This window comes from Scylla paramamosain, chromosome 7 (genome assembly GCF_035594125.1).
Source record: "Scylla paramamosain isolate STU-SP2022 chromosome 7, ASM3559412v1, whole genome shotgun sequence".
NCBI classification, from domain to species: domain Eukaryota; kingdom Metazoa; phylum Arthropoda; class Malacostraca; order Decapoda; family Portunidae; genus Scylla; species Scylla paramamosain.
Window position 1 is genome coordinate 8,629,730 of NC_087157.1, and position 24,978 is coordinate 8,654,707.

At 40.1% G+C, this 24,978-nt stretch overlaps 3 protein-coding genes and 1 long non-coding RNA gene across 9 annotated transcripts in view; 2 read left to right on the forward strand and 2 right to left on the reverse strand.

The window, feature by feature from the left end:
• LOC135101991 (large ribosomal subunit protein eL22-like) overlaps positions 1-263 on the reverse strand; it is a 51,426-nt gene extending 51,163 nt beyond the window's left edge. Inside the window, exon 1 of the mRNA XM_064006559.1 lies at positions 231-263. Within this exon, the coding sequence (XP_063862629.1) occupies positions 231-248 (18 nt within the window). The 5' untranslated portion in view covers positions 249-263. The remainder of the gene's footprint in view (positions 1-230) is intronic.
• Positions 264-1,561: 1,298 nt separating this feature from the next.
• Positions 1,562-18,613, forward strand: LOC135101993 (uncharacterized). Of its 3 annotated transcripts, none has more exons than XM_064006574.1 (12): positions 1,562-1,846; positions 3,426-6,425; positions 6,929-7,162; positions 7,304-7,468; positions 9,364-9,887; positions 10,494-10,644; positions 11,079-11,181; positions 11,376-11,509; positions 12,323-14,463; positions 16,355-16,532; positions 16,777-16,925; positions 17,529-18,613. In XM_064006574.1, exons 2-12 carry the CDS (start codon positions 3,437-3,439, stop codon positions 17,616-17,618), a joined length of 6,858 nt encoding a protein of 2,285 aa, XP_063862644.1. In that variant the 5' UTR covers positions 1,562-1,846; positions 3,426-3,436; the 3' UTR covers positions 17,619-18,613. The 3 variants fall into 3 exon arrangements, with proteins under 3 accessions (XP_063862644.1, XP_063862646.1, XP_063862645.1); XM_064006576.1 differs by having other exon boundaries at positions 3,432-6,425; XM_064006575.1 differs by having other exon boundaries at positions 1,562-1,756.
• LOC135102001 (mucin-2-like) lies at positions 18,563-21,050 on the reverse strand. The gene is made up of 3 exons (XM_064006590.1): positions 20,903-21,050; positions 19,349-20,155; positions 18,563-18,882 (listed from the first exon to the last, which is right to left on the reverse strand). The coding sequence occupies exons 1-3, from the start codon at positions 20,905-20,907 to the stop codon at positions 18,654-18,656; spliced, it is 1,041 nt and encodes a 346-aa protein (XP_063862660.1). The 5' UTR covers positions 20,908-21,050; the 3' UTR covers positions 18,563-18,653.
• Positions 21,051-21,871: 821 nt separating this feature from the next.
• Positions 21,872-24,978, forward strand: part of LOC135102005 (uncharacterized) — a 51,208-nt gene continuing 48,101 nt past the window's right edge. Inside the window, exons 1-2 of one of the 4 annotated variants that reach the window (XR_010269494.1) lie at positions 21,872-22,267; positions 24,387-24,525. This is a non-coding gene — a long non-coding RNA (uncharacterized LOC135102005). The remainder of the gene's footprint in view (positions 22,268-24,386; positions 24,526-24,978) is intronic. The other 3 variants (XR_010269491.1, XR_010269492.1, XR_010269493.1) reach the window with 3 other exon arrangements.

Below are 24,978 nucleotides of genomic sequence, written 5' to 3' on the forward strand. Positions count from 1 at the left end.
AATGAGGATAAATGTTGCAAACAATGAAAGATGCCTTAAGGCCCGTGTATTATAGCTATATATAATTAGGTACACACACACACACACACACACACACACAGGATAAAGGAAGCAGCACGAGCCATCTGAGATCAGTGATAATTTTACACGAAGCCGCACAGTATTGTTTATATCACAATATAATTATAGAACTAAGCTGCGTATATGTTTTAGTAAAATACTGTACATACCTTTTGGTTTCCTGTCATGTGGTGGTGCACAAAAAATAAATAAATAAATAAAAGGCAGAGCAAACAAAAATTATATATGACGCGTTAAAACTATTGTGAAACGTTATCTTAATTTTTCTTTTATGAATGGAGCACTTGCACGATAGAACTGAAGGTTGCTTAAAGACTGCTGGTGGTTCACAGGGAAAACTGGCCAACGCCACCACCCTCGCACTATTTTCGTGACGGTCGTCACCGCCACTGCCGTCACCCCCCGGGACCAGTACCCTCCTCTGAGTCTCTCTCTCTCTCTCTCTCTCTCTCTCTCTCTCTCTCTCTCTCTCTCTCTCTCTCTCTCTCTGTGTGTGTGTGTGTGTGTGTGTGTGTGTGTGTGTGTGTGTGATATCCCCAACATTCATTATAAAGATTTAACAGTAATTATATGCTATTGACAACTATATATATATATATATATATATATATATATATATATATATATATATATATATATATATATATATATATATATATATATATATATATATATATATATATATATATATATATATATATATATATATATATATATATATATATACACACACACACACACACACACACACAATGCAGGAGCATAATAGTGGACGACCTCTGTTTTGACGCCAAATGAATAGTTATGTTCTTACTTAAATTAATAGAGAAAAGAATGTCTTTCGAATTCTATTTCCAGACTACCATTAAAGAATATGGCAGTGGTCATGCAGACTACTTAATTTTGTCCTCATCTATGAGAAACATACTGATAGGAGCTGAAGTTCTGAATTAACTCATTTCACGCATAAAACTTTCAAAACACAATTATTTCCTCTACGCCTGATGAAGCTCATGTTGATCAGTTTCTAGTTGTCCTTTGGGCACATGGAAACACTGAGATTTATCAGAAGATTTTATCATGACAGGTACCTAACAGGAACCGAATCCCTGAACTGGTTTCATGTGCAAATCAGATCTATAGCGTCACTATAAAAACGAGAGAGAGAGAGAGAGAGAGAGAGAGAGAGAGAGAGAGAGAGAGAGAGAGATTGCTAACAAAGGGGTCAGTCCAATACATGAATTATAAACATAGTACTAAGAAGTATTGTAGAATTTACAATCAAATTAACATAGGATGTATAATCAAATGAAGTGATACAAAAATGACGAAAAGCAGAAATGTTTTAACATAATTGATAGCGAAAATTGAAGAGCAAGGTTACAGTGTCAAATATAAGGGATATTAAAACATAACTGTAGTGTCATTAGTGGTATCGACCAAAACAAGGATAGCGATTAAGAACTTTTAGAGAGAGAGAGAGAGAGAGAGAGATGCGCTCGCAGCGCTGCCCTTTGAGTGATGTAAACAAAGCGGAGTAGATTCAAATTCCAGTGTAACTTTGTATTTCTACTCATTTTCTCGCCAATTATATGTACTGCACTTGTCATTTTTTGAGGAGCAGGCTTGGGAAGTGGGAGTAGAGGACGGCTGGCTGGTGGAGGTGGAGGCTGTGGTACGTATCCCTTGCTGAGAGGAGGGTTTGAACCTTGCGGATGTGCTGGGCGGGCCTGCAGCTAGTGGTGATGGTGACAGGCCACGTCAGGTAGGTGTTGGTGCCATTTTGTGGTGTGAGATGTGCCCCTGCCATGCACCACCCTGGTATCATGTAGGGTGGTAGTAGTGGAGCAAACCAGGACGTGAGGCACGGGTGATAAGTTTTCTTATGACCTCTTTTGCTGCTTGTTGGGTGCTTACCAGCTCAGTTTATCTTTGCTTTATTTATTATGATTTTATTTTATTAGGCTCATGTATATGTAGCTTCATGTTTTTCCTGATTTGGTAAAGTTATATGAGTTCTCCTTTTGTCCTAAAATCTGATATATGCCACTACATGAAAATTAAGGCCTTGGGTGATATGCTTCATCAAACAATAATAGAGGCCATGGTCAAAATACACTTTCCCTATGTATTTTTATGTATTATTGTGCCTGGTTATCGTACTTGATAGGGCCTTGGCTGGGTGGGGGAAGGCTAAGCCAAGAAGTAACAGACAAATTCTCCACTCAGACTTATGGACGGCACTACAGTAGTATTACATTATGGTTACTGGTTAATTGTATCATCTGCCTTCTAATTCTGCCCTCCTGGACCATCCCCATAGTCACACATAATGCTGTGCAAACCAAATTAATTGCCATGTTTCAGTCTTTTGGTCATGTAACAGTGAAAAATTTTTAAAAACTAAATTTAACTGAATGTCATAACCTCTTAGCTAAGGGGGGGAAGGGCTGTGACTTCCTAAACTGCCACCAAAGTCATTTTCTTGTCTGGTTTCCACATTTATTGGGGAAAAGGATGGGGTAGAGATAAACTAGACATTTCTAATGATTTTCAATGTAATCATCATTCTTAAGTCGTAACACATGAAAATGCAAGCGTATACTGACCTCACTCTGTTCGCAAAATTCAAGGACTTAATATTTATTGTCGATTTGAATATGAATATGGAAATACTTGTAGTGGGCTGAGGTGGCAGCCCCTGTTAGTAGTGGGTTAGTTTTGGTTAGATTGATAATACCTCAGTGAGTCAAGGTGGGTGAAGCCACTCAGATAACATTTGGAAGTAAAGTTAAGTACAAGGATCACATAAACAGTTTGGCATTGATCTTATCATTATGAATATTTGGAATGGTTATTTCCCACACTATGGAATGAGAGATGGTCTACAGGTCTCCTACAATTTTACTATCAGTTTTTATATCTGCTGGATAGTACATACAGAGAAGTTGCCAGGTAGGACTATAGATGGAATACACATTTTCAGAGCTGGTGAGCCTGTTTGTTTATTGTGGTAAATTGGCACCTGCAGCCAGTACATCCATTTCTCCTTTGTTCATAGAGATCATATGCAGTGTTAGGTTATTGCTATGGCATACATAAGACAAATGTTCTAGTTATCTTGTTACATAGTGACAGCCTGGTTGCACACTCCTCAGTTAGGTTGAAATAATACCTTCACTATATCAACTACTCATAATAAAAGTTAACAAGGACCATAACTAGTGGACTGAAAGCTCTCTCCTCTTTATTTACATGATACCTTGTTTGTAGTATCTCCCTTTGAGGGGGATCTCAGCCTGCTGTATAGAACTTGTAGATAATTTTTTTTTTTTTTTTTTCAGTTTCAGGGAGAATGAGCAGTAATAAAGAAAAACAAGATGGATTACCAGAAATTTATCTAAGGCCTTCATACCATCCTGGCCAAGGGCATGGAGCTCATACCTCCAGTGACACTGAGCCCAATGCTTGGGAGGAGACTGACAGTGAGTCATGGAGTGCTGTGGTGCCAGAAGTTACTGTTAGTTCACCTCCATTCACTGCCTCTAGTCTGTGCCAGAGAGAGGAAATAGAAGGTGGATCATCTCTTGATATGCCAGGTGGTGGAACTTCTCAAGAAAGGGAGACAGAGAATAATTCAGAAGGAACTCAGAATAGTCCAGAAGCAGCTGTGCTACAGACACAGGAAAATGAACAGAAGACTCAGTTGGATAGAGGCAGAAGTCAAATTCCAAAGCAAAGAGGAGAAACTCCTGGCTCTGATTGTCCTCCAGTGGCTGGGATCACTGCTTTTGTAAGAAGGTTTGGGCAGCCTCTAAATTTAGATACTCAGACCCAAATAGCTCGTAGCAGTGAGCTTATTTTCTCCCCTGGAGGAGACCAGGGATTTATGTTGCCTGGGGGTGTTCATGCATACTATGGCAGCACTTCTGACATAGAGACTCTTGAGTGGGCAGATAATGGTAGTTTAACTTTGGTGCCCATTCGTGATGCAGTTGAAGGTGCAGATGCTGGGCCAAGCCCAGACCAGGCCATGGACAGTAGTGTGGAAGACCTTGAACGCAATTCTCCAGCTGGCCTTAGTACTCCAGATGCAGAAATAGATCTTTCTGTCAATTCAGGAAGAAGACTGGTTAGCAAAAAGCCCCAGAAAGGAATCCGACCCCCAGCAGTAGGACAGAGCGAGGAGGTGTTGGTGCAGACTTCTCGCAAGGACTTAGGATCAACTGATGGTGAAGAGTCTGAGGAGGAAATCAGAAAAAAATCACAACCTGAGGCTACAGTAGCTGTTCTGAATAGTGCAGAGGGTCAGTTGGGATCCCTTGGTAGTCAGTCAGAAAACACAGACAGTTTGAGCACTGTATTAGAGATGAGACGGGGTGAGGTGCAAGGCTGTGAAAGAGACCATGCTTCTAGCACTACAACTGTTTCCCCTGCACTTGGAACTGAGACATCTCTCATTCAGCCAACATTTATTGTAGGTGGTCTTATTAGTCCCCGGGGAAAGCTGAGACAGTTCCAGGATGCTGTGAGGGGCAGGATGCAGGATGTAAAAGCCTCTTTGAACTTGGTATCAGGCAGCACTGATGACCCACTGGACCGCCAGCACTACCTGAACCAAATGCCACTTTGTCCTGTAATTCCACCTTGTGAACCAGAAGTGTCTTTGGCTTCTTTGGTTTCAGTGGAGTCCACAAATCCCCCAGAGTCTTCTGACAGAGTAACCTCTCCCTCAGTGCTCTCAGTTTCCAGTGTTGCTTCCAGTAAGCGGATGGAATGGGATTCAGGTGCTGATGTTGGCTATCTAGGAACAAATACACATGTGACTCCTGCTGCTTCACTCAGCACCTTAGAGAGAATTGCACTTGGTAGTTATGCATCTGTGCTCAGGACAGAACCAGAAGGCACCACCCAAGCCAAGGAAAAGCAAAGAGGGATGAAAAAAGGAGGAAAGTCTGGAACCATAAAAAGCAGTAACAAAGGGACTTCAAGCAAGCCTATTAATGATCTGCCAGCATCTTCCCCCTTGCATTCAGCCAGGACTCATCATAGCCGGGCAGACAAGGCTTGCTTATCTTCCAGTGAAGAAGATTTGAGTAATAAATTATCCAGCCCAACACAGAGTCCCCGCCGGCGCTTGCGTCGGCGGGCATTGCAGACCAGCCCTCAGGATGGAGATGCCCCCAGTAGGAGATCCAACAGGGCCATGCATTACATCAACAGGGCACTCAAAGAAACAAAATTAGAACATCATAGGGAAGGCAAATCCTGCAGCCTAGTTGAGCTGGCCACACCAGCTGTCAGTTCTAGTAAGTGCCAAAGGAGTAACAGCCAACAGTCTCTACCTTCTGTGAGGTCCTCACACACCAGATCTAGTGTCAGTGGTGTGGCAGAAAGAGACTCATCAGGGACAGTAACTGGTGCCTCATGGAATAAAAAGGGGGAGCAGGTGGTAGCCAACACATCCACAAGCACCAGCACCCTTGTGCAGAGTATGTCACCTCTACCAGTGGCTGGTACCTCGGCCTGCACCAGTGTCAACCCTGCTACAACAGGCGTCTTGCAACATCAGCTTGTAGAAAAAGAACACAAATCTGTAACAGGTGATTCAAGGTGCAGCTCCACATCTTCTTTTATAGTACATGACAAAGAATATTTACATTATCAACATGGAAGGCCATCTTGGACTTCAAGTGGCAATGACATCAGTTCCAGATCAGAAACAAGCTCCCCTGCATGGCTGCCCTCACACACTGACACTGAAAGTCTTACTTCCCGGCCACTCTCAACTGATGAACTTGGTGACCTGAAGGCTCGCAAAAACAGTGAAAATGCAAAAAATCATGAATACATGGTTAGAAGAGGTAGCAGTAGTGACTTAGAAAGCAGGGAGGTGAGAGAAGATAACAGCTCCTCTAGCCCAGGACACTTGACAGACATTCAAAATGCTGCTGCAGATGTTGAATCAACTCTGGAGAACCAAGTGTCCCTTCAGTCCTTCAACAATGCCCTCCATGCACTGTCAGTCAAGCTTCAGGAGCATATTCAGGCTTTGTTAGACAATGGTTCTCTCAGAAAGGTGCAAGATTATAACAAATTACAAGATTATGTGCGCTTTGTGGGGATTCCATCTGTCACAGAAGAAGAGTGTCAACTAAGGCAGGGTGTGGCAGGTGTTATTACTCGTATGTTTGGAGAAATTGCCTTTGACCATCCTCAGGTCACCACTGACACCTCAAACACTTTCACCTCAGAGACTTCTGACTCTCACACTGGTGATCAAAGACTCCCCACTCCAGGAACTTGTGAGGAGCTGGACATCCCAATCCCTTGGAGCGAATGTGGTGAGTATTTTCTTTCTTACTCTACTTTTCTCCTTTTGAAATATAAAGTTTTCTGATTTGAGCATATATGTCTACATTAAGAAGTTTAGAAGTGGAAAGGCTTATATATATATATATATATATATATATATATATATATATATATATATATATATATATATATATATATATATATATATATATATATATATATATATATATATATATATATATATCAACCTGTAATTGACAGCTTTTTATATAATCTGAAACCAAATCATCAACATTCTGAAATATTGGTTAATTTTTATATATTATCACAGTATGGGAAACCTATTCTGTCAGATGTTTATCATATCATGGCCTCCATCATAAAATGTTGAGGAACTGAAAAATCCTTTTCATGTTGTAATTCGTAGTTATTTATGAGTTTACTTACAGATACAGGTTGGGTTGAATTTTTTTCCAATTATTTCCTTTCTTTGAGAGAAATGAGCTCTCTTACCTTACTCTGATATACATAGGTAGCAAGAGGGATGAACAGGAAGTTGATAGCAGGAAGCAGGGACAGCAGGGCAGTGGAGGGAGTGAGGATGACCAGTGTCACACCAAAGAACCAGAAGAACGGGCTGAGAGAGAGGAACAGGAAAAATGTGTTGTTGAGCAGGATCGGTGCACAACTCCTGGAGGCACGGTGGTGGTGGTGCCGTACCGTCCCCCATCTGCCTCACGCACGTACTTCATGGCTGTGTCACATGGTTGGTACCTTTTGTTGATCTTGATTATGTCATCATTTGTCTCTTTGTTTGGTGTAATGTGGTAGAAGCAATAAGCTACTGAATTCATTCAAATGTAGATTTTAAGGAAGAATATCTATAGTGTGGTTTTTGCTCCAACAGAATGGGAAGCAGGTCTGGTGGAAGGAGAACATGTCCCAGCTGCTGGTAATGCAGATTTGTCCCGTGGCCAGGCAGAGGGCAAGCAGGAGGAAAGGGCTCCAACAGCTTCTGCTACACCTCGCTTACTATCTGAGAATAGTTCCATCAATGAATGTGATTCTGAAAGTAAGAACTAGAATGTAATTTGATTTATCTACTATTTAAATAGAATATTATATAAAGGTATAGTACTTTATTTGCTAATGACCAACATTACTTAATATTTTGTAGTAGATTCAGAATTTTATTTATGAGTTGAAAGACTTTGTGCTTGATTGACTGGATGACTTTTAATGAGAGTACTATGTGGTCTGTGGACCAAAGAAGAGAGGTTGCATCTGATCAGTTGTTATGCTTGCACGGAAACAGCTTTAAGAACATCAACAGGAGATTTTCCTGTAAGTGATCAGATAAATTGATCTCGTCAAATGGAGAAAAGGGGATGGGTCCCATGTGGTGTCACACAGGTAAACCATGTTTGCTGCTGAGGCCCACCGTGGAAAAATCTAAGTATGCTGTGCTTCTAACCCTTACAATGTATGGTCATTGTGGATCAGTCCCCACCTGGTTAGAGGCATGGAGGCTGAGATGTGAGGAAAAGCCAGTGAATGTGATTATGTATATGAATGTATGTATGCAAATTGCATGCCTGTCTCATTTATTCCCCTTCATGGAGTATATCAACTTGGTGCACTCATACCTCAGTACTACTGACTAAAAGGGGGTGAACATTGGTCCGATGAAGCTGATTGTCCATAGGTACCAACACTAAGTGTTAGGTTACATTAGGAGTGGCTAATATCAACAATTACACTGCAAAAGATAGAGGAATAAATACAGTACTGTACTGCACTTTTAATCAAGCGTACCATAGCATCCCATGATATCCATGGTAACCACAGTTGGTACCCAGGAGAGTAGCTGCAATAACAAGGAAGACGAGATTACCAAAACTACAGGTGGTGTGTAGCTGTATGGACACTGCTACAGTTTGTGGAACACACCAAGAACAGAGATATTGGTGTTCATTATGAAAATCTCAGAATTCTTCGAGAAGCCATAATTAAAGAACGATTTTAAAGTGGCAAGCATTTAAAATTAGACAGCTTTTTCAAACCAGTGCAGACTACACAATCACCTGCTACACCAGCAGTACCACCCTGTCCACCTTCACTGTCACCTAACAAACCACCAGTCTCTACCTCATTGTTCACATACTACTGATACATCTGTACCACCAACACAGCCTACAACCACTAGTACATTACTGGAGGTGCAAACCTGGCTGGTACCGCTGGTGCATCAGGTAATCGTGGTTTGAAAAAAGCTGTCTAATTTTAATTGCTTGCCACTTTGAAATTGTTCTTTAGTTATGGCTTCTCAAAGAATTCTGAGATTTCCATAATGAACACTGATATCTCTATTCTTGGTGTGTTCCACAAATTGTAGCATAGTGTCCACTCAGCTGCACACTTATATTTTTAGCAGCGTCACCAGCATCTCGTCTTCCTCGTCACTGCTGCTACTCTCCTGGGTACCGACTATGATTACCATGGAATAGCTTGGTTATAGAAAATTATGATAATTCAAACACAACATGTAAAAAGGGCAAAAACCATGGAACAATGAGATACATGTGTTGTTACACTGATGTAAACAAAGTGACTGCCTGCAACAAGTGGTTAGTTCTCGAAGTAGCAGCTTGTGTCCAATGTTGCCACAACTCCATCCATAGCGTGCAGGACTTTCAAATTGAGTCGGCTGTTCCATATTTTGTCTGCTGCTTCTGAAATCCGTTAAAGTGAGGTCGGTAGTACCAGGGTATAAGTGTATATAGGTAGATATTTAGATCAGGCTTTTCTCATTCTCAGACTTTTTGTTTCTTAATAGACCATCATTAAAGGAAATGGATCTATTAAGATTATTCTTATCAGTCCTCTATAACAGGAAATAGGCTTATTCAAATAAGCATTCAGTATGCACTGCTGTCTTAAAAAGTTTTCATTTCCTTTGCTTTGTAGAGCTGGTGGATGTTGAGGGAGCCACATTTAGGGAGGAGGACCACAAGACAGTCTCCAGCCTCCCTGGTGACCAATACCAATTAGGAAGGAGCCAGGACATCAGCAGTCCTCATTCAGATTCTTCTCCAGGCCATAGCAACAGTTCTCCGCTCCACACCTGGTCCAAGGAGGACCCCAGCGGTAGCCAGTGGTGGGCAGGAAGTGGCAGGTGTGAGCGGCTGTACCAGGATCGGCAGGGTGGCTTGCATGTAGCTCACCAACCTCCAGGTTACACTGATGACCATGACGACAGCCATCCCAGTGAATCCCTCTCAGATCACGACCACCACCACCACCGCCATCACAGTGGAGAGCCTGGGAGGCTGCCTGCCCATCCTTGGACCAGCTCAGGCTCAGAATCAGCTTATGAGACTATTAGGGAGAGACACAGACATGTGGATGAGGCTCTGGCATCCAGCTTTGAGTTCTACTCTACCTCTCCACGTGATGCTCGCTTACTTGGCTATGTCTCCAGTGAGGGCCAAGTATGTAACATGTCTATTTGCTATAGTATAAATGGTTTTATATCTATTTAGATCCAGCACATTTTTAGAATCATGAATGTTCCTTGTTTGTAATATTCATCTCTTGTTAATTTCTATTGTAAATATCCCTGTTTGGGGAGTTGAGCTTTATGAAACTTATTAAACAGGTAGTTGTTTGTATTTGTATGCATACTATCCTTCCTTTATCCCTTATCAGAAGACATACTCTATTAGCTCTTTCAATTCCCTTATTGTTTCAGGCATCATAATTAAGTGATCCCTTCATGCTTTTTATTGTTACCAACCTCACTTTCTCATGGCTTTCTTCATATGACAGCATCTGACACCACTGGGCTGGGTCTTAGAAAAGTTTATCGATTTATCTTTCCGAAAGTAAAGTTTATTGGTTGAAGATTTCTAGTTACCATTAAATCAAAGATGTAATTTGATTAATGATTTGTAGATGACTGATATTATAAATCACTGTGTTTATTTTTATCTTGTACTGTGTTATGCTACATAGTATCAATAACCTTTGATATTGTACCAATAGCCTTGTTGCATAATCACCTTTATTTTATGACGTGTTTACTTTTATTGTGCCAGGAGGAAGAGGAGAGACAGAGGGTTGAATCTCCTGTCCCACCTGAGAGCTCTACAAGAAGTGATTCAGCCACTCAATCCAAAACACTGAGCCGGCCTTGGCAGCACCAGCAACAGTCAGAAAGCCAGAATTCTACTCCTTCAAGTCGCACAGGTAAACGGGATTTTCCTCTACTACAGTAATTTTACTAGACTTAGCAATACTTCTCATATGAAGTGTTATTCCAGGCTGTTGTAACACTACTGGCTTAAGAAAAAAAAAAAAAAAACACATAGTAGATCAAACTTAGACTCCTAACTCATGTAGTATATTATAAAAGCAGGCAAGGATGTCAGATAATGTCTACCATCCACCTACTGATGCAGCATCTCATCTCAGCTGAAATGTTTTGTAACACTTGGATTATATGTTTTGGAATTATTAGGAAAAACATAGGTCGAAGTGTCCTATTTTAATGAAATGTTCTTCATCCTTACTGCCAAGGTGAAGGTCTTTTCTGCCCACTCTGCATATTAGAGGAAACTGGAGTGGTGTAAATCATATTTAGTGATCATTATTTGAGTAGTATAAGAAACATGTCTTCACAGATGCCCAAGATGTGAGCAGTCAGATCTCCTTCATTCAGCTTCAGAAGCAGAAGTATGTCAGAAAGATTCAGCGGCACATCCATACTCTTGAGAAACTAGAGAAGTGCGTGCAGAGATTTTATTTGTTTGTTGAACTGTCCTGACTTCTATTTGTACTGACTATCTATTTGATCCATGGAAATTAAGCTAAGATGTATTTTCTCCTTGAAATTGTGAACTATTGATATTTATTAAGAAATTTACCTGTTTTCTTATACTGTTTAGGTTTTATCATAATTCTTATTCTTTCATATGAAGAGCCTTATTGGATCAGCTTGGAGACAGCATTGGCTCTGAAGGTACCTTTAAGCAGAAGGTGACCAGGGGTAACTCTGGCACAGGGTCTGACACCACTGGCAATATGCATACCCATAATCTTCTGGGCCACTCAGGTAAGGTACCTCCTTTATAAGTCAGGTTGCACTGTTCACTGAAAGCTTCTATAATTAGCATGGCCAAAATTCCAGATATTTCTGGTGTAAATAGTAAATAGCAAATGTGAAATTATATATATATATATATATATATATATATATATATATATATATATATATATATATATATATATATATATATATATATATATATATATATATATATATATATATATATATATATATATATATATATATATTAGTCACTAAATTTCAGGATCTTCTTTTAATGATACTTTGTCAAAATATCTAACATATTGTTTTTAAATTGTGTCTAAATCTATATACCAAGCCAACATCCTGTGAAGGGGGAGATACATATGTGCATGTATTCACATTGACAAATATTCCTTTACATCATACCCTCCATGTCAAGCCAGACAGCATAGTTAATTTAACCCTTCCCTACATGAAACCAGATTAGCTGATTGGACCAGAGGCTCTTACAGCTATGTCACTATTTGCATGTCCACAACTTTTTTCCATTCATTCCTATCACAACAGCCACAACCATTCTTGCATTAAATATTCTCTTCACATTACTCACCCATCTCATTCATGGTACTTTTCTCGCTCTGGATCTAATTCTCTTCTTCATCAGTTGCTTTTCTCCCATTCCTTTTACTTTAATTATAACACTGCTTTACTCAGTCAAGTAACTCTCCCAAAGCCAATTCTCCTTTACACTTCATCCATGGTATTTGAAAAAAATTAATTGTAAACAATAATTTTCAGTTAAAAGATTAATAATTATAGACAACTTATTTCCAGATACCACAACTAGTAGCATCATGTCAAGTGAAGATAGTACACATGCAACCAAAAAACAGAAACATTTACCTCTTTACCTTAGGAAGGTCTCAAGAAGCACTCATCTCTCAGGACAAGAAAATTCATTTCCATCCAATGATGGAAAAGAAGATACAAGGCTATCCCAGGGACCTTCAGGCATTTCCCAGTCATATTCATCTTCACCTAGAGTTAATATCAGTCAGCTGAGCTCAGATGTAAACAGTTCCAGAGCTTCAACGATGAAGCAGGTGGAGGATGAGGTTAGAAAGCTGGCCAGCACTGAAGAACGTTCCCGAAGAGCTGTACTACAGCCCCATCACAGCCCAAGATCCTGGGCTTTACACACCCATAGCAAGAGAATACAGAGAACAGAACTGTTGGGAGAGGGAGACCCTTTACGGTCTGGGTTCAGCAGCCAGAGTGCCCACAGTTATAGCCCAGAAGTTACTCTGTCAGGTCAAAGGAGATCTTCTTCAGCAGTTGAATCCTCTGCTGCTAGGACCATAGCAGGTGGTGGCAGCAGTTCTGAGTTACATTCAGTACAAGCCCTTCCTATATCTGAGGAAAGTGGTAGTGATCTGCCTGCCTTGGAGAGCCAGATATCTAGACAGGGTGATGGTAGGGAGTCCAAGGAAAACCAGGTTGGAAAAGTTAATCTTACTACAGTCATAAGTGGCAGAACATTGACCTTCAAGTCACCAGCAGCACAAGGAGTTGCTGTTTCTGAATCTCCCACAGGTGATGGTATTGTGTCCAAGGACTTTGGACAGATGTTTCCTAGTAGTGAGTTTATTGAACAGGGGAATGAAAGAAAAGGGGAAAGTATTGGAGTGCAGACTGGTGACTCACTCCTGTATGCAGGAAAGAGTTCCAGAAAAAGAGGAAGCAGGATCTCAGTCAGTTCTAGTGAGAGGGAGAGCACAACTGAGTCACTGAAAAATAGGGAGATCTGGGGTAAAGTTAAGCAGTCCTCTCATGCTAATCAAGACACTGATTACACTAAAAAGCATATTGGAAAATCCAGCCATGAAAAAATCACAAATAAGATTAAACCTGTTTCAAATAGGAAATATCATGCTGAGAAGACTTACAAATCTAGTGAAATTAGCAAGGATAAGGAAATGGTAAAGGGGATGAAAAACAATAAGGAATCAAGATCTAAATCATGTGAGCAGTTAAGCACTGCCAGTAAAAAAATAAGTGTAAAGTTATCAAAAAAAGAAACATTAAGCAACAAGCCTGTACCTTCAAGAAAACATAAAGATGTGACAAAGTCAAGGAAAGAGGAGAGAGCTAGACTGGGAAACAGATCAGTCCCCTTTAAAGATAAACCAACGCCAAAATCAGGTAGTGAAGACAGGACACTTAGTAGTCAGTCTTCCTTGTCCCACTCAGTTGAGAGCATCAGCCTGGAATCCTGTGAACATGGTGGAACATCATCAGGTAAGGCTGGGTCAGTTCAGAATGAAGGAGAGTATTACCATAGTAATGATGGAAACAGTTTCTCTACTGAGTATTCAAAAGAAACTGAGCAGCATCCACAATCTGATCTTGCATGTAGTATCAGTGAAGACACCAGCCAAAGCCACCATTCTCCTCTAGGGAGACAAAATTACAATAAAAATGGCCAGTCTAGCATAAAAGAACCTATAGAGGGCCTCAAAGGAGGGACTGAAGAATCACCAGCCTCAGTACCACCTGGATGGTTGTTAATCTCCCCTCCTGTGCCCAAGGATAGATCTAAGCAAAAAGGTAAACCTTCACTAATTAATGATGGAAAGTCCAAATCAATAAAGAATCTTAACAACTGTAGACCATCTCAGAGCAAAATAGAGGAAGACCTTAACAGAGCAAATCTTGTGAAAAACCACACACAGGAAGAGGCAGATACTCTCATCACTAGCAAGGAGAATGGTACACCAAGACTGGGGGAGCATACAAAGCCAGTGACACTGAAAGTTGGATGGGTGGAAGATAAACAAATGTGTGAGCAGAAGAAACCAGTCACATTTGAAGTAACTTTTCCTAAACAAGTGAATAAATATGTAAAGTCAAAGCCACCAGCCTTCACCAGTACCACCACCACCTTTCACTCCACCAAAAAAACCATGACACTTCAGGTAAAGTAGTAGTGTTGCATTGTCTGCTTTCATTCATTGTGTTATCTTGAATGTGCTCTTTATATTGAGTTGAATAAGTAAAGTGATAAGAAACTTAAAGTAATAAATGAACACGAGTAGAAAAATGAGAAAACAGAATGGTATGTCATATCACATTATTTAAAAACTAGGGTTAATGCCAGGTGACAGTATCTAAACACGTATAGTCAACTGTGATCAGTCCAGCATTTATATTTATTACACCTATCATCATCTCAAATCAATGTTGCTCATTTTGAAGCCCATTTAGAGTTATTGAATTTGGGGTGGTTCCAAGAATGCCATCACCCACTATTGGGAACACTTTAGCCTTGTACAAGGTGTAGTCAAAAAGTATCCAACCTTTGGCCAAAAAACAATATTAAAACTCACAATTTTTATTTAGTCTCCTTCAAAGTATTCATCTTTGCAGTCTACACACTTCTGCCAGCATTCTGTTGCTTCTGGAAACATTTCTAGAAATCACTTTTTGGGATGTTGTAGAGATGTGCTGTTGAATTTTGCTTAATGTCCTCTTAATGTCTTCTCCTTTTGAGTGTATTTTCGAGCTTTGGGAATAGCCTAAAGTCACATGGAGCCAAATCTGGGGAGTAAGAAGCCTGACAAACAAGTGGTGTGTTATACTTAATGAGGAATGCTTGGATGACGTAGGCAGAATGAGCGGATGCATTGTTATGGTGGAGTTGCCAGTTATTTGCTGCCCACAGGTCGGATAATTTTCATGTACAGCTTCACAAAGGCGGCAAAGAACCCCCAGGTAGTGTTCTTTATTAATTGTCTGACCTTGTGGTACATATGGTGCACAATATCTCTGTAGTAAAAAAACAGGTCATCATCAGTTTAACATTGCTGCACACCTGTCATGCTTTCTTTGGTCTTGGTGAAGATGGATGCTTCCATTGGGATGATTGTAATTTTGTTTCAGGGTCATAACTGTACACCCATGTCTCTTCGCTAGTGATGGTAGCATTCATGAAGTTTTGATCTTGGCTAGCACACTCCAGCATGTCCTGGGAGATTTCCTTTCTGTTTTCTTTCTGCTGGTCAGACAGTAACTTTGGTACAAATTTGGCCGACACCCTCCTCATGAACAAATCTTATAATTGACTGAACTGACCCATGGCTGATTTCAACTTTGGCAATAATCTCCTCAGTAGTCACATGATGGTTTTCATAGACTTTTCCTCAAACCTTTGCAATCACTTAATCGTTTCTGTTAGTCGATAGTTTCCCACAGTGTGGCTCACTGTCCACTGAGGTCCTGCCATCTTTGAACCAACTGTATCACTCCTTCATTTATGTTTTTCCCATAGCATCACCTCCTTCTGAACCTTTTCAGTAGTCTGGGCTTGCATATCACCAAGATTTTGGCAAAATTTGATACAGTATTTTTGCTCAGTGTGCTCAGTCATCTTGACTCAAAGAGAAAAATCACATAACACACTCTTCACATCGGTATTTAACGTGTCACTGCAGGTGACTGGCATCACCTACAGACACAAAAATTTTTGCGCATGCTCAGTAAGGACATGGCCACCTAATACCCATGCAGATTTTGCTCACCTATTATTGCTTTGTGCTAACAAATTCAAGGTCAGATACTTTTTGACCACACCTTGTACAATAAAGGCATGAAGAAAACTGAAAACTGATGAAGTATTTTGATAACATAGGAAAGTGTTAATCTTCAGATAAAAAAAAAAAATCTGATACACACACAGTTTTGCATTTTCATCACTCAGACTTATACCAGAGTAGAGTTTTCTCAGTAGTACATGTCTCAAGAGTTGAATGACAAATTCTCTTTCACTTTTCTCCTTCAGTGGTATTTTTATCATGACTTTTCTTATAGGAGGCACTGGCCATGGCTCGACCAGATTACCTACGAGAGGCAGGTGACCGTACTGCTCTGATTCGACTGAAGCGTGAGATGCGACAGGCAACTCAGACCCAAAACCATCAAGTGCTGGCCCAACTGCCACCTAATTTACAGACTCCTTCTACCCTCCAACGCTTCCTTTATAAGTCAGGCAAGTTGTGGCTTCCCAAATGCCTTCACTCTCTTTTCATACTTTCCCTACATTTTATCATGTGATCTTCAAATTATTATCATTATTTTATTTTATTTTATTTTATTTATTTATTCATTTATTTATTTATTTATTTATTTTATTTATTTATTTATTTGTTTTTTGTTTTTTTTTCTGTTTAACTTGCTATTGCTACATATTTTAGAAGATGGTACTTTTGTAATTGCTTGCAACTGGCCTTCAGATTTGGGACCACTATTCTCCTATAAGGATATTAGAGAGCAGAACCAGAGGCTTTACAGTTTGCTGCCAGAAGCCAAAGCACCAGGAGCCAGGCAGCATCTTTCTGCAGTCCGCCACACAAACAGGCTCTTAGCCAATCTTTATAGCCAGGTAATGTTCAATTTAATTAAATTTTTATTGATTATGTGATTGAAATTCAGTAATAAACATAAGATAAAAGTAACCTAATTCTAGTATGTAAATATATACTGAAACACTGCACTGTTGTATTAGAAACAGTAAACTGTACTTATCATATATGTTGGTGGCGTCATTATTATACACCATTGCAGAGGAAGCGACAGCAATCATCAGAAAACTTTGCCATCAGAGCATTGCTTTCTGTTTTTCACTTGTGGTCTTTTTAACTTTTTTTAGAAACATTCAACAAATATATATTTCATTAGTCTGTAAATACCAGAGAAAATGAGTTACCGAGACCAAAACTTTGTCTGTCATACTGCCAGCTATACCATGGTTGCCCTTCCTTGCTTTTTTACTTAGGATATGGTGTAATTTTTTCCTGACTGATTTCCCAGATTAATTTCCTTAGTTGACCCCAAAGCAGTGAGGAGAGAGAAGGAATTCTAGTCTTGACTTTTCCATGGACATGTGAAAATAGATGACATTAGTATCTTGTGGATTAAATGGAAAAGGTTTGAGGAATTTTCCTTTATTAAATATATAATCTCATACTCATTTTCTTGTTTTCAGCGGCTGAGGAAAAAGGTGATTCAAGGGCGGGTCTCACACGCCCACAAGGAGGTGGTTACTCCCCTCGTACACCGTGTCCTCCAACAGTGAAACTTCTGTCCTGTCGAGACACACCACCTCTAGCAGGATAGCCTGCATTCTATATTATTTGCTAGTGACTGATTGAAATGTTTTATTGTTATATTAAATTTCCCATGTTCATATGCTATTAGTATTGTGCTGTATTCATGTATTGACTGTAAAACCTAATACTCTGTTTCAGTCATTAATTTTTTTTTATTCATTGCTAAAATGTATATACTCATCCTTAATCGTACAAAATTGCTTTTATTGCTGTACAGTACAAATTTTTGTTAATGATGTAGTACACTTACAAATTTACTACAGAAGTATTTATATTTACAATGTATTTTTATAATCCCTGCATGTTCTGGAAGAATACATGAAAGTGACCTGAAAGTCACTTTTGGGAAATCATTATCTCTGTGGAACCTGAATATACTTATATAGACACCTTGTCTTGGCTAATACCCATTAAAAGGAATATTGGCACAACATATACATATATAGATGATACAAGAATAAACACTATCTCAAGGATAAATCTTATCATATTACCTGTATATCAACAGAAGTCTTAGCAGTGCTGTTGAAATAACATGGCAAAGTTTAGCATGTGTGTTCCAGTGAATGCATAAACTGATTCTGGTGCATTCTCCTTATGTGGTATGGTAAAGAAATATAAAAATATCAATGCTGTCTAGCAATAAACTCAACAGTACTCAGGAAAGAAGTAATGATGTCTATTCAGATGTGTACCACTGAAAATACTTAAGTGTCCTTTCATTTGAATATATGTTGATGTACTAGTTTATATCACTTTCATGTACAGTAGTATGATTATAGTAGCAGGTGATTTCACTCAAGCAAACTATCTTGTTTTTACCCCTCTCTCAAATTTAAAAGGTTGATATTTGTAACTATCTTTAGCAGGAGCATTTTGGCTTCCAGATTTAGGTATAAGAAATCCAAAATCATATAGAAATATATTTTCTTACATTGAAATAAACTACATACTTCCGAAAGATATTGCTTCAAACCTTCATTGACTGATTTCAAACAGGTTTATGATTTCTCAATTCTTCCAGAAATTGCATTAATTTTGTCAATTGCATTAGTAAAGGCAGTGAAGGTGGTGGCCACATATGTCTGGAAACCTTCATCCTGGGTGTGGCGGCGGCGGCGGTGAGAGCGGGGCCCAAACCAGGTGTCCACTGCTCTTGTGAGAGGAACTCGAAAGGTGTCACTGATGCTGAGGTAGGTCAGCATGCCACCAAGAAGGAAGCCCCATATACTGGTAACACCATAATAGTTCTTTTAGGGACATTCTTTAAGGAATTAGAAGCCTAATGAGGAAGTTTGGGATTGGTACTAAAATAATCAAATTTTAACTAATTTACTGTGGCCCCTGCTTTTTTAAATAACCTCCAAGGAATGGCTATAAGAGAAAAGTATCTATTTCCTCCTATCAGTGGTGAAAATAATGAGTGCTGTTAAAAGATTAAGAAATGAAAGGAGCGGATGAGGGCATCATGTATGACTAAGTACATAAAAAGAATAGCAGAAAAATAATGACAGGATCAAAATATTGTGATTATGCTTAGGTAGGGTTTAAGAGTGTGTTCTGATCTTACAGCATATTACACTCAGTTTTTCTTTCTGGCTTCAATGGCTATTGTGGCAGCATGCTTGTTCTGGCAATCTAGTCATGTTTCACTGAATAGACTAACTATTTACATAGAGCACTACATGAAACTGACCTGTAAATTATGTTCCCAGCTCTTCCAGTATCGTTAGTGTGGATGGTGGTAGATGAACCAAGGCTAGCAATAATACTAGAGCTGGTGGAAGATAATGGAGAAGTGGTACTGATGGTGGAGGTAGTGGTAGGTGGAGGAGTTGTATTTGAGGTAGTGGTGATGGGATTTGGTGAAGACATGACTCTGCTGTTGCTGGGTGGTGCTGTGGCAATGCTAGTGATAGTAGTATCATTCATAATTGTGGTGGTGGTGGATGAAGGATCACTGGTGGGAAAATCTCCACTTGTGATGCTAGATGGAGGAAGTGTGGTGGTGGTGGTGGTCAGCAGAGGAACATTGCTTAAAATGGCCAGGGGAGAAAGAGTGGTGGTTGTGGTATCATCTGTCGTAGTGGTGGTCAGTGGAGGAAAATTATTTAAAATGGCCAGAGGAAGTGTGGTTGTGGTGGTGGTATCATCTGTGGTGGTAATGGTAGATGGAGGAACATTGTTTAAAATAGCCAGTGGAGGAAGTCTGGCGGCAGTAGTATCACTTGTGGTGGTGGTGGTAGGTGGAGGGGTGTTGGTAGGTATTGTGATACCAGGTGGAGAAACTGTGGTAGGGAAGGTGGTGTCATTTAGAGGTGGTGGAGAGAATGTTGGTTCACCATTCACATCCACCTCCACTTTAACATCACTATCCTTTGCCTTACCACCATCACCACCTTCAATTGCCTGTCTTCGAGATCGGTCCTTTTTCACCACTGCTGAGCAGCCCAGTCTAGCCCCAAAGGCCAGCAAGACAGCCAAGCATATCCCTGTGCTGGTTCTGAGCAAATAGAAAAGAAAAAAAAAGTTTTTAGATAAGTTAATTAAGATGCTTCAGTCAACAAATTGATCACCATTGTTTTTTCATAACATTAGCAATTACTGAGATATGGGTGGTCTTAATGTAAAATCTCATTTTCTGCCTTCTTTATACTTTACAGTGTTGATAATGTTCATTAGGTAATGTTTGGCTATGCTAGTTTAGAACACATTAAGGGAGAGATGTATGGAAATCAGAAGGCCCATATCTCCTTAAATATTGGAATATTTTATAAAACTTTAACTTACTAGCAAACAAACATATTACAAGAAAACAACAATACAATACTGATTGACTGCATCCTGAAATCAAATAACTATGCATGTATGATAACAGTTTTAGCAACAATATATTCATGAAGACAAAGGGAGGGATATTACAGATATTCAATGGCAATTTCCTCGTTATTACAATTTGTTCATAGTGTGTGTGTGTGTGTGTGTGTGTAGGATTCAATAGTGCTGCTCATTTAAACTCAGTCCATAGAAGAGCTCAGACTCAATGGACCCCGGGTTGTAAATATGTATTATATTGATCCTCATTATATGTAGGTATATATATCTTCATTATAGGTAGGTGTATATATCCTCATTATATGTAGGTCACATAATAAAATATCATATCAAAATGTCCATACATACTACAAAATCATCAATGTAAGTTATAAAATTCACACTTAACCTTTTCACTATTATGCTCCAAACTCACCTCATTCCTGCCTGCACGCGACAACTCACACGCTTCACCTACAGTTGCTTGAAGGAGAGAGGGGAGCACGTAGATACAAACACCGAAGCTGAACCCCCGAAGTGAACCGTGAGACACTGATTGACTAGTGTGTGCGTGTGTGTAAATAGCACCCGTGTTTACTTACTTATTTACTTATTTATTTATTTTATCGTGTGTGCGTGTTTTTTTTTTTTTCCACCGTAAACATTATAGCCATATACTTCCAATACGCGTCAATGAGAAATGTGATAGTTAATATCGTTTATCAACATTACCTCATTCACTTTTACAATGAACATGGTTGCACAGCCTTCAAAATGTTGCATTATCAGTTTGTGTTAGGATGCCGCAAATACTTCCAGCTGATCAAGAGCTTCATGAAAAATGATTAATTCGAAAGGACTTCTATTACTGTGCCACGGATATAAGAAACATCACTTACCTTTTCCCTTTTAAATCAATCAATCAAATATGTTGATGTGATAGCGGGCTGGTGCTTGAGAGAGAGAGAGAGAGAAAGAGAGAGAGAGAGAGAGAATTACATTTGGATTGGAGTTAATTGCAGCCTATACCTCTATCTTATGCTAAACTTTTTTCCTAGAATAGTACATTAGTTTTATCAGTATTTATTTTATTTTGTCATATTTATGTTTGTTATGCTAAATGACGTGACTGTCGATCAGCATTAGAGACTAGAACTAGTGATGCATTTAATCGACAGACAATATGTGTGTGCGTGTGTGTGTGTGTGTAACCTGAAATGGCGTGCATAAGATGACAACCCGTAGGACTGAATAAAGTTAAGTGGTGTTTAGATGTGAGTACCAACCTTAACGATGCATTACGTATAACTAACAAAAAAAAATAACAACACGCTGTTGAGTTTACAGTTATTAAATTGAAAAAAGACGGTTTTATTCATAACGAGAGAGAGAGAGAGAGAGAGAACCATAGTAGGAAACACAACAGCTTCGTGTAGCAGAGTAGTAGTGAGTATCGACGCACAGTTCGAAACACAGGAACCAGACTCACATAGACCATCCGCACAGGGAAGCTAGAGATTCAGTGGGTTTCCTTGGGCCTGTTTCGCTCCTCAGTTCACCGTTTTTCTGGTGCTGTTGTCATCCGGAAGGAGTATGGACGTCCCAGGCGAGGCAGGCTCCTTGCTTCTGTCACGTGGTCTCGATCAGGTGTCACCGACAAAGGTGTAAAACAAGTAAACTCTCGCTTTCATGGTTGACAGAGCATGATACCAAGGTGGAAGAAAGGGAAGGAGAAGATTTGCGATGCCGCTTCTCACTCCATGGCATACTCGTGTCCTGCCTCTTCCACATCCACGGTAAGGTTGGTGGAGTGTCCTGTTTGTATAAGCTTTGTGATGATTGGAATGTAAACATACTACGTAAGTGTAATATAAATGTGGACAACACACACACACACACACACACACAGTCCAAATAGAGGCAGTCGTATGAACCTGCCAGACAAACGTAAAACCGTTCATTGAGATTCTGCTCCGTCATACGCAGAGCTTGACTTCCCTTTCCTCTGCTCCCTTCGAAAGTCTTTACAGATTGGAGAAGGCAGAAAATAGTTCGGTAATATTTGAGGACGCACGTTTAGGCTGTTGCAAACGATCCCAAGACGAGCTGTTTAGACATTCAGATACAGCTTCATCGGCCTACCTAACTTCCCTTGCGCTTTCATCCAGCACTTTTGCTTTCACTTTCGTTACCTTCTTGCGTGTGCACGACATGTCTCCTGTGACGCAAGGAGCCGACCTCTGCCTCGTCAGCCTCCAGACTCAGCTGTCTCCTCGCCTTCCTCCGCTTCCAGTGATACATAATTTGTGCATTCATTATTGTTACAGAATTGCATTGTTCCGTTCGTACGTGATGCCTAGTGCAGAGAACTCCACCGCAATTAACATTCAGGCCGCAATTGCTCCGCACTTGCGCTGCCCCACCTCTCACTAGCTTCCGTCAACAATCACTCAATTGACGCCGACCCGGTCCAGCGTATTTCCGACTTTCCCCCACCACGGCTGCACAGCCTCAGTACCAGAGCATTGCCTTGTCTGGAGCAGGTCAGGCATGATTGATCGACGCGTACCAAGCTGCTTCCCAGATGCCCTTATTATGCTCGCACACCACCACCGGGGAGAGAGAGAGAGAGAGAGAGAGAGAGAGAGAGATCGCCATACGAGTATTTACCTCTAACTGTACCTCCAAAGTAATATGAATCTAGGCAGTCATGAATAGTTACAGCTCGCGAAGCACGTTGTGTTGAGGGTGCATCGGCCGCCAGGACTGAGTAGCGGAGACTGACTCCATCGTTTAGTGCACGTAACTTCAGTTTGAAGTTACTTATGTAAGTAAGGAACCGTGAAGTTCCAGCGGTGCATGAGTCGCCTGTCTTGCTTCCTCGAGCTCGGCTCACTTGGCAGTCTCAATGGATCGCAAGCTTTGACACACATCCGAGGCTTCATTTTTAAATAATGCACGTTATTTTACTACAAAACAACATTATAAGATCTCAGTAACGAACACATTGGATGATGACTTTGTTCTCATCATAAGGTGTCTGCTGCCAGCAAGACTTATTAGTCTCCTCGGGCAAACTTCCCACCTTCTCTTGCTCAACTTACTCATCAATACCAATACCAATGTTTCCATACGTTCACTAAGATACTGACCTAGATATTCTGTATCACAGTATAATGAAGAGTAGTTGTTCGAGTGCTGATTGTGTTTTTTGTACAGAAAGAGACACCAGCTGACAAAATTTGTTATGGAGCAACGCGCTTTACTCATACGTTCACGATGAATCTTTCTTGCTTTCGCCTGACATTTGTACAAACCACCATCGCCACGAGTATAAAAACCAGGTCACTTGCCAGCTTTGCGAGAACGTTCATCGGTGTTAGAATTCAGCCCGTCCTCCTTCCGCTCCCATGCCAAGCGACCGGGATGAAAATAAGAACCCCGCCGCGGGCCTGTTGGTGCCTCAAGGAGTGTGGCTGATCAGAGCTGCAGGAAAGCTTCGAACACACCAGCCAGCTCAGAACATGACTCCTGTTTCCGTCCTTTTAGTTATTTAGAAGAATGTGTACTACGCTTGTAGTGTGAGGGAAGTTATCTCGAACTGCTACTTATCCGCTAATATCGCCGTCTCCACTTACCTCATAAATGTCCAGTCTTAGCTAACAGTACAACTCTTATTTCTCTTTTTATTATATTCTTACATCATCTGACCTTTATGAGAAGATCAGGTGGAGTACGATTTTTATTTATCTATTTTACTCCTTTATTTACTTATTTTATTTATATATTTAATAATATAATAATAATAATAATAATAATAATATTAATATTATTATTATTATTATTATTATTATTATTATTATCATTATTATTATCATTATTTTATTATTTTCTTTATGGAGAGTGTTGTATGATTTCAGCCTGCAGTGGATAGCGTGTGGCCGTCACTGTTGCGTCGGCTGGGTTATCTGTTCAGCATTTCCAGCATCTTCCGCCTCTGTGTCTCTGGGATGACTAGTATGGCGGCGTAGCGATGGGTTCCTTGCTACCAAAGTGAAGGTTAGCGTCCTCCTCTTCCATAACTATCTCTCTCTCTCTCTCTCTCTCTCTCTCTCTCTCTCTCTCTCTCTCTCTCTCTCTCTCTCTCTCTCTCTCTCTCTCTCTCTCTCTCTCTCTCCAGTCTGTTTTATGGTGTTTTTATTTCCTCCTATTTATGTTTACTTATATGCTGTCCTGATTCCTTGAATCCTGATAATTAAATGCCATGGCAACACTGCATGCAGGAGACTCTCATTGAGTGTTGTAGGACGGTGTGGCATTTATATGTGAATGTCTCGGGAAAGTTTTGTCTTTGATAAACACGGTGAATAACACAAGCACGCGAGCAGACACAAATAAAAGCAGCCATAATCGAACTAACACAGGCAGACCTGAAGATATGATCATGCAGCAGGCCTTGCGGCGAGCTCCTATTTTAAGATTAAAGAGAAACTTTTGGGGATAAAACTTGTA

Bases quoted from the DNA above. Each gene is read 5' to 3' on its own strand.
- LOC135102001 (XM_064006590.1), bottom strand. The intron at 18,883-19,348 runs GTCAGTTTCATG...TGGTGTTACCAG, and splicing joins GCTGGGAACATAATTTACAG to TATATGGGGCTTCCTTCTTG.
- LOC135101993 (XM_064006574.1), top strand. From the start codon at position 3,437: ATGAGCAGTAATAAAGAAAAACAAGATGGATTACCAGAAATTTATCTA. The intron at 9,888-10,493 runs GTATGTAACATG...TTATTGTGCCAG, and splicing joins ATGTCTCCAGTGAGGGCCAA to GAGGAAGAGGAGAGACAGAG. The intron at 11,182-11,375 runs GTGCGTGCAGAG...TTTCATATGAAG, and splicing joins ACTCTTGAGAAACTAGAGAA to AGCCTTATTGGATCAGCTTG.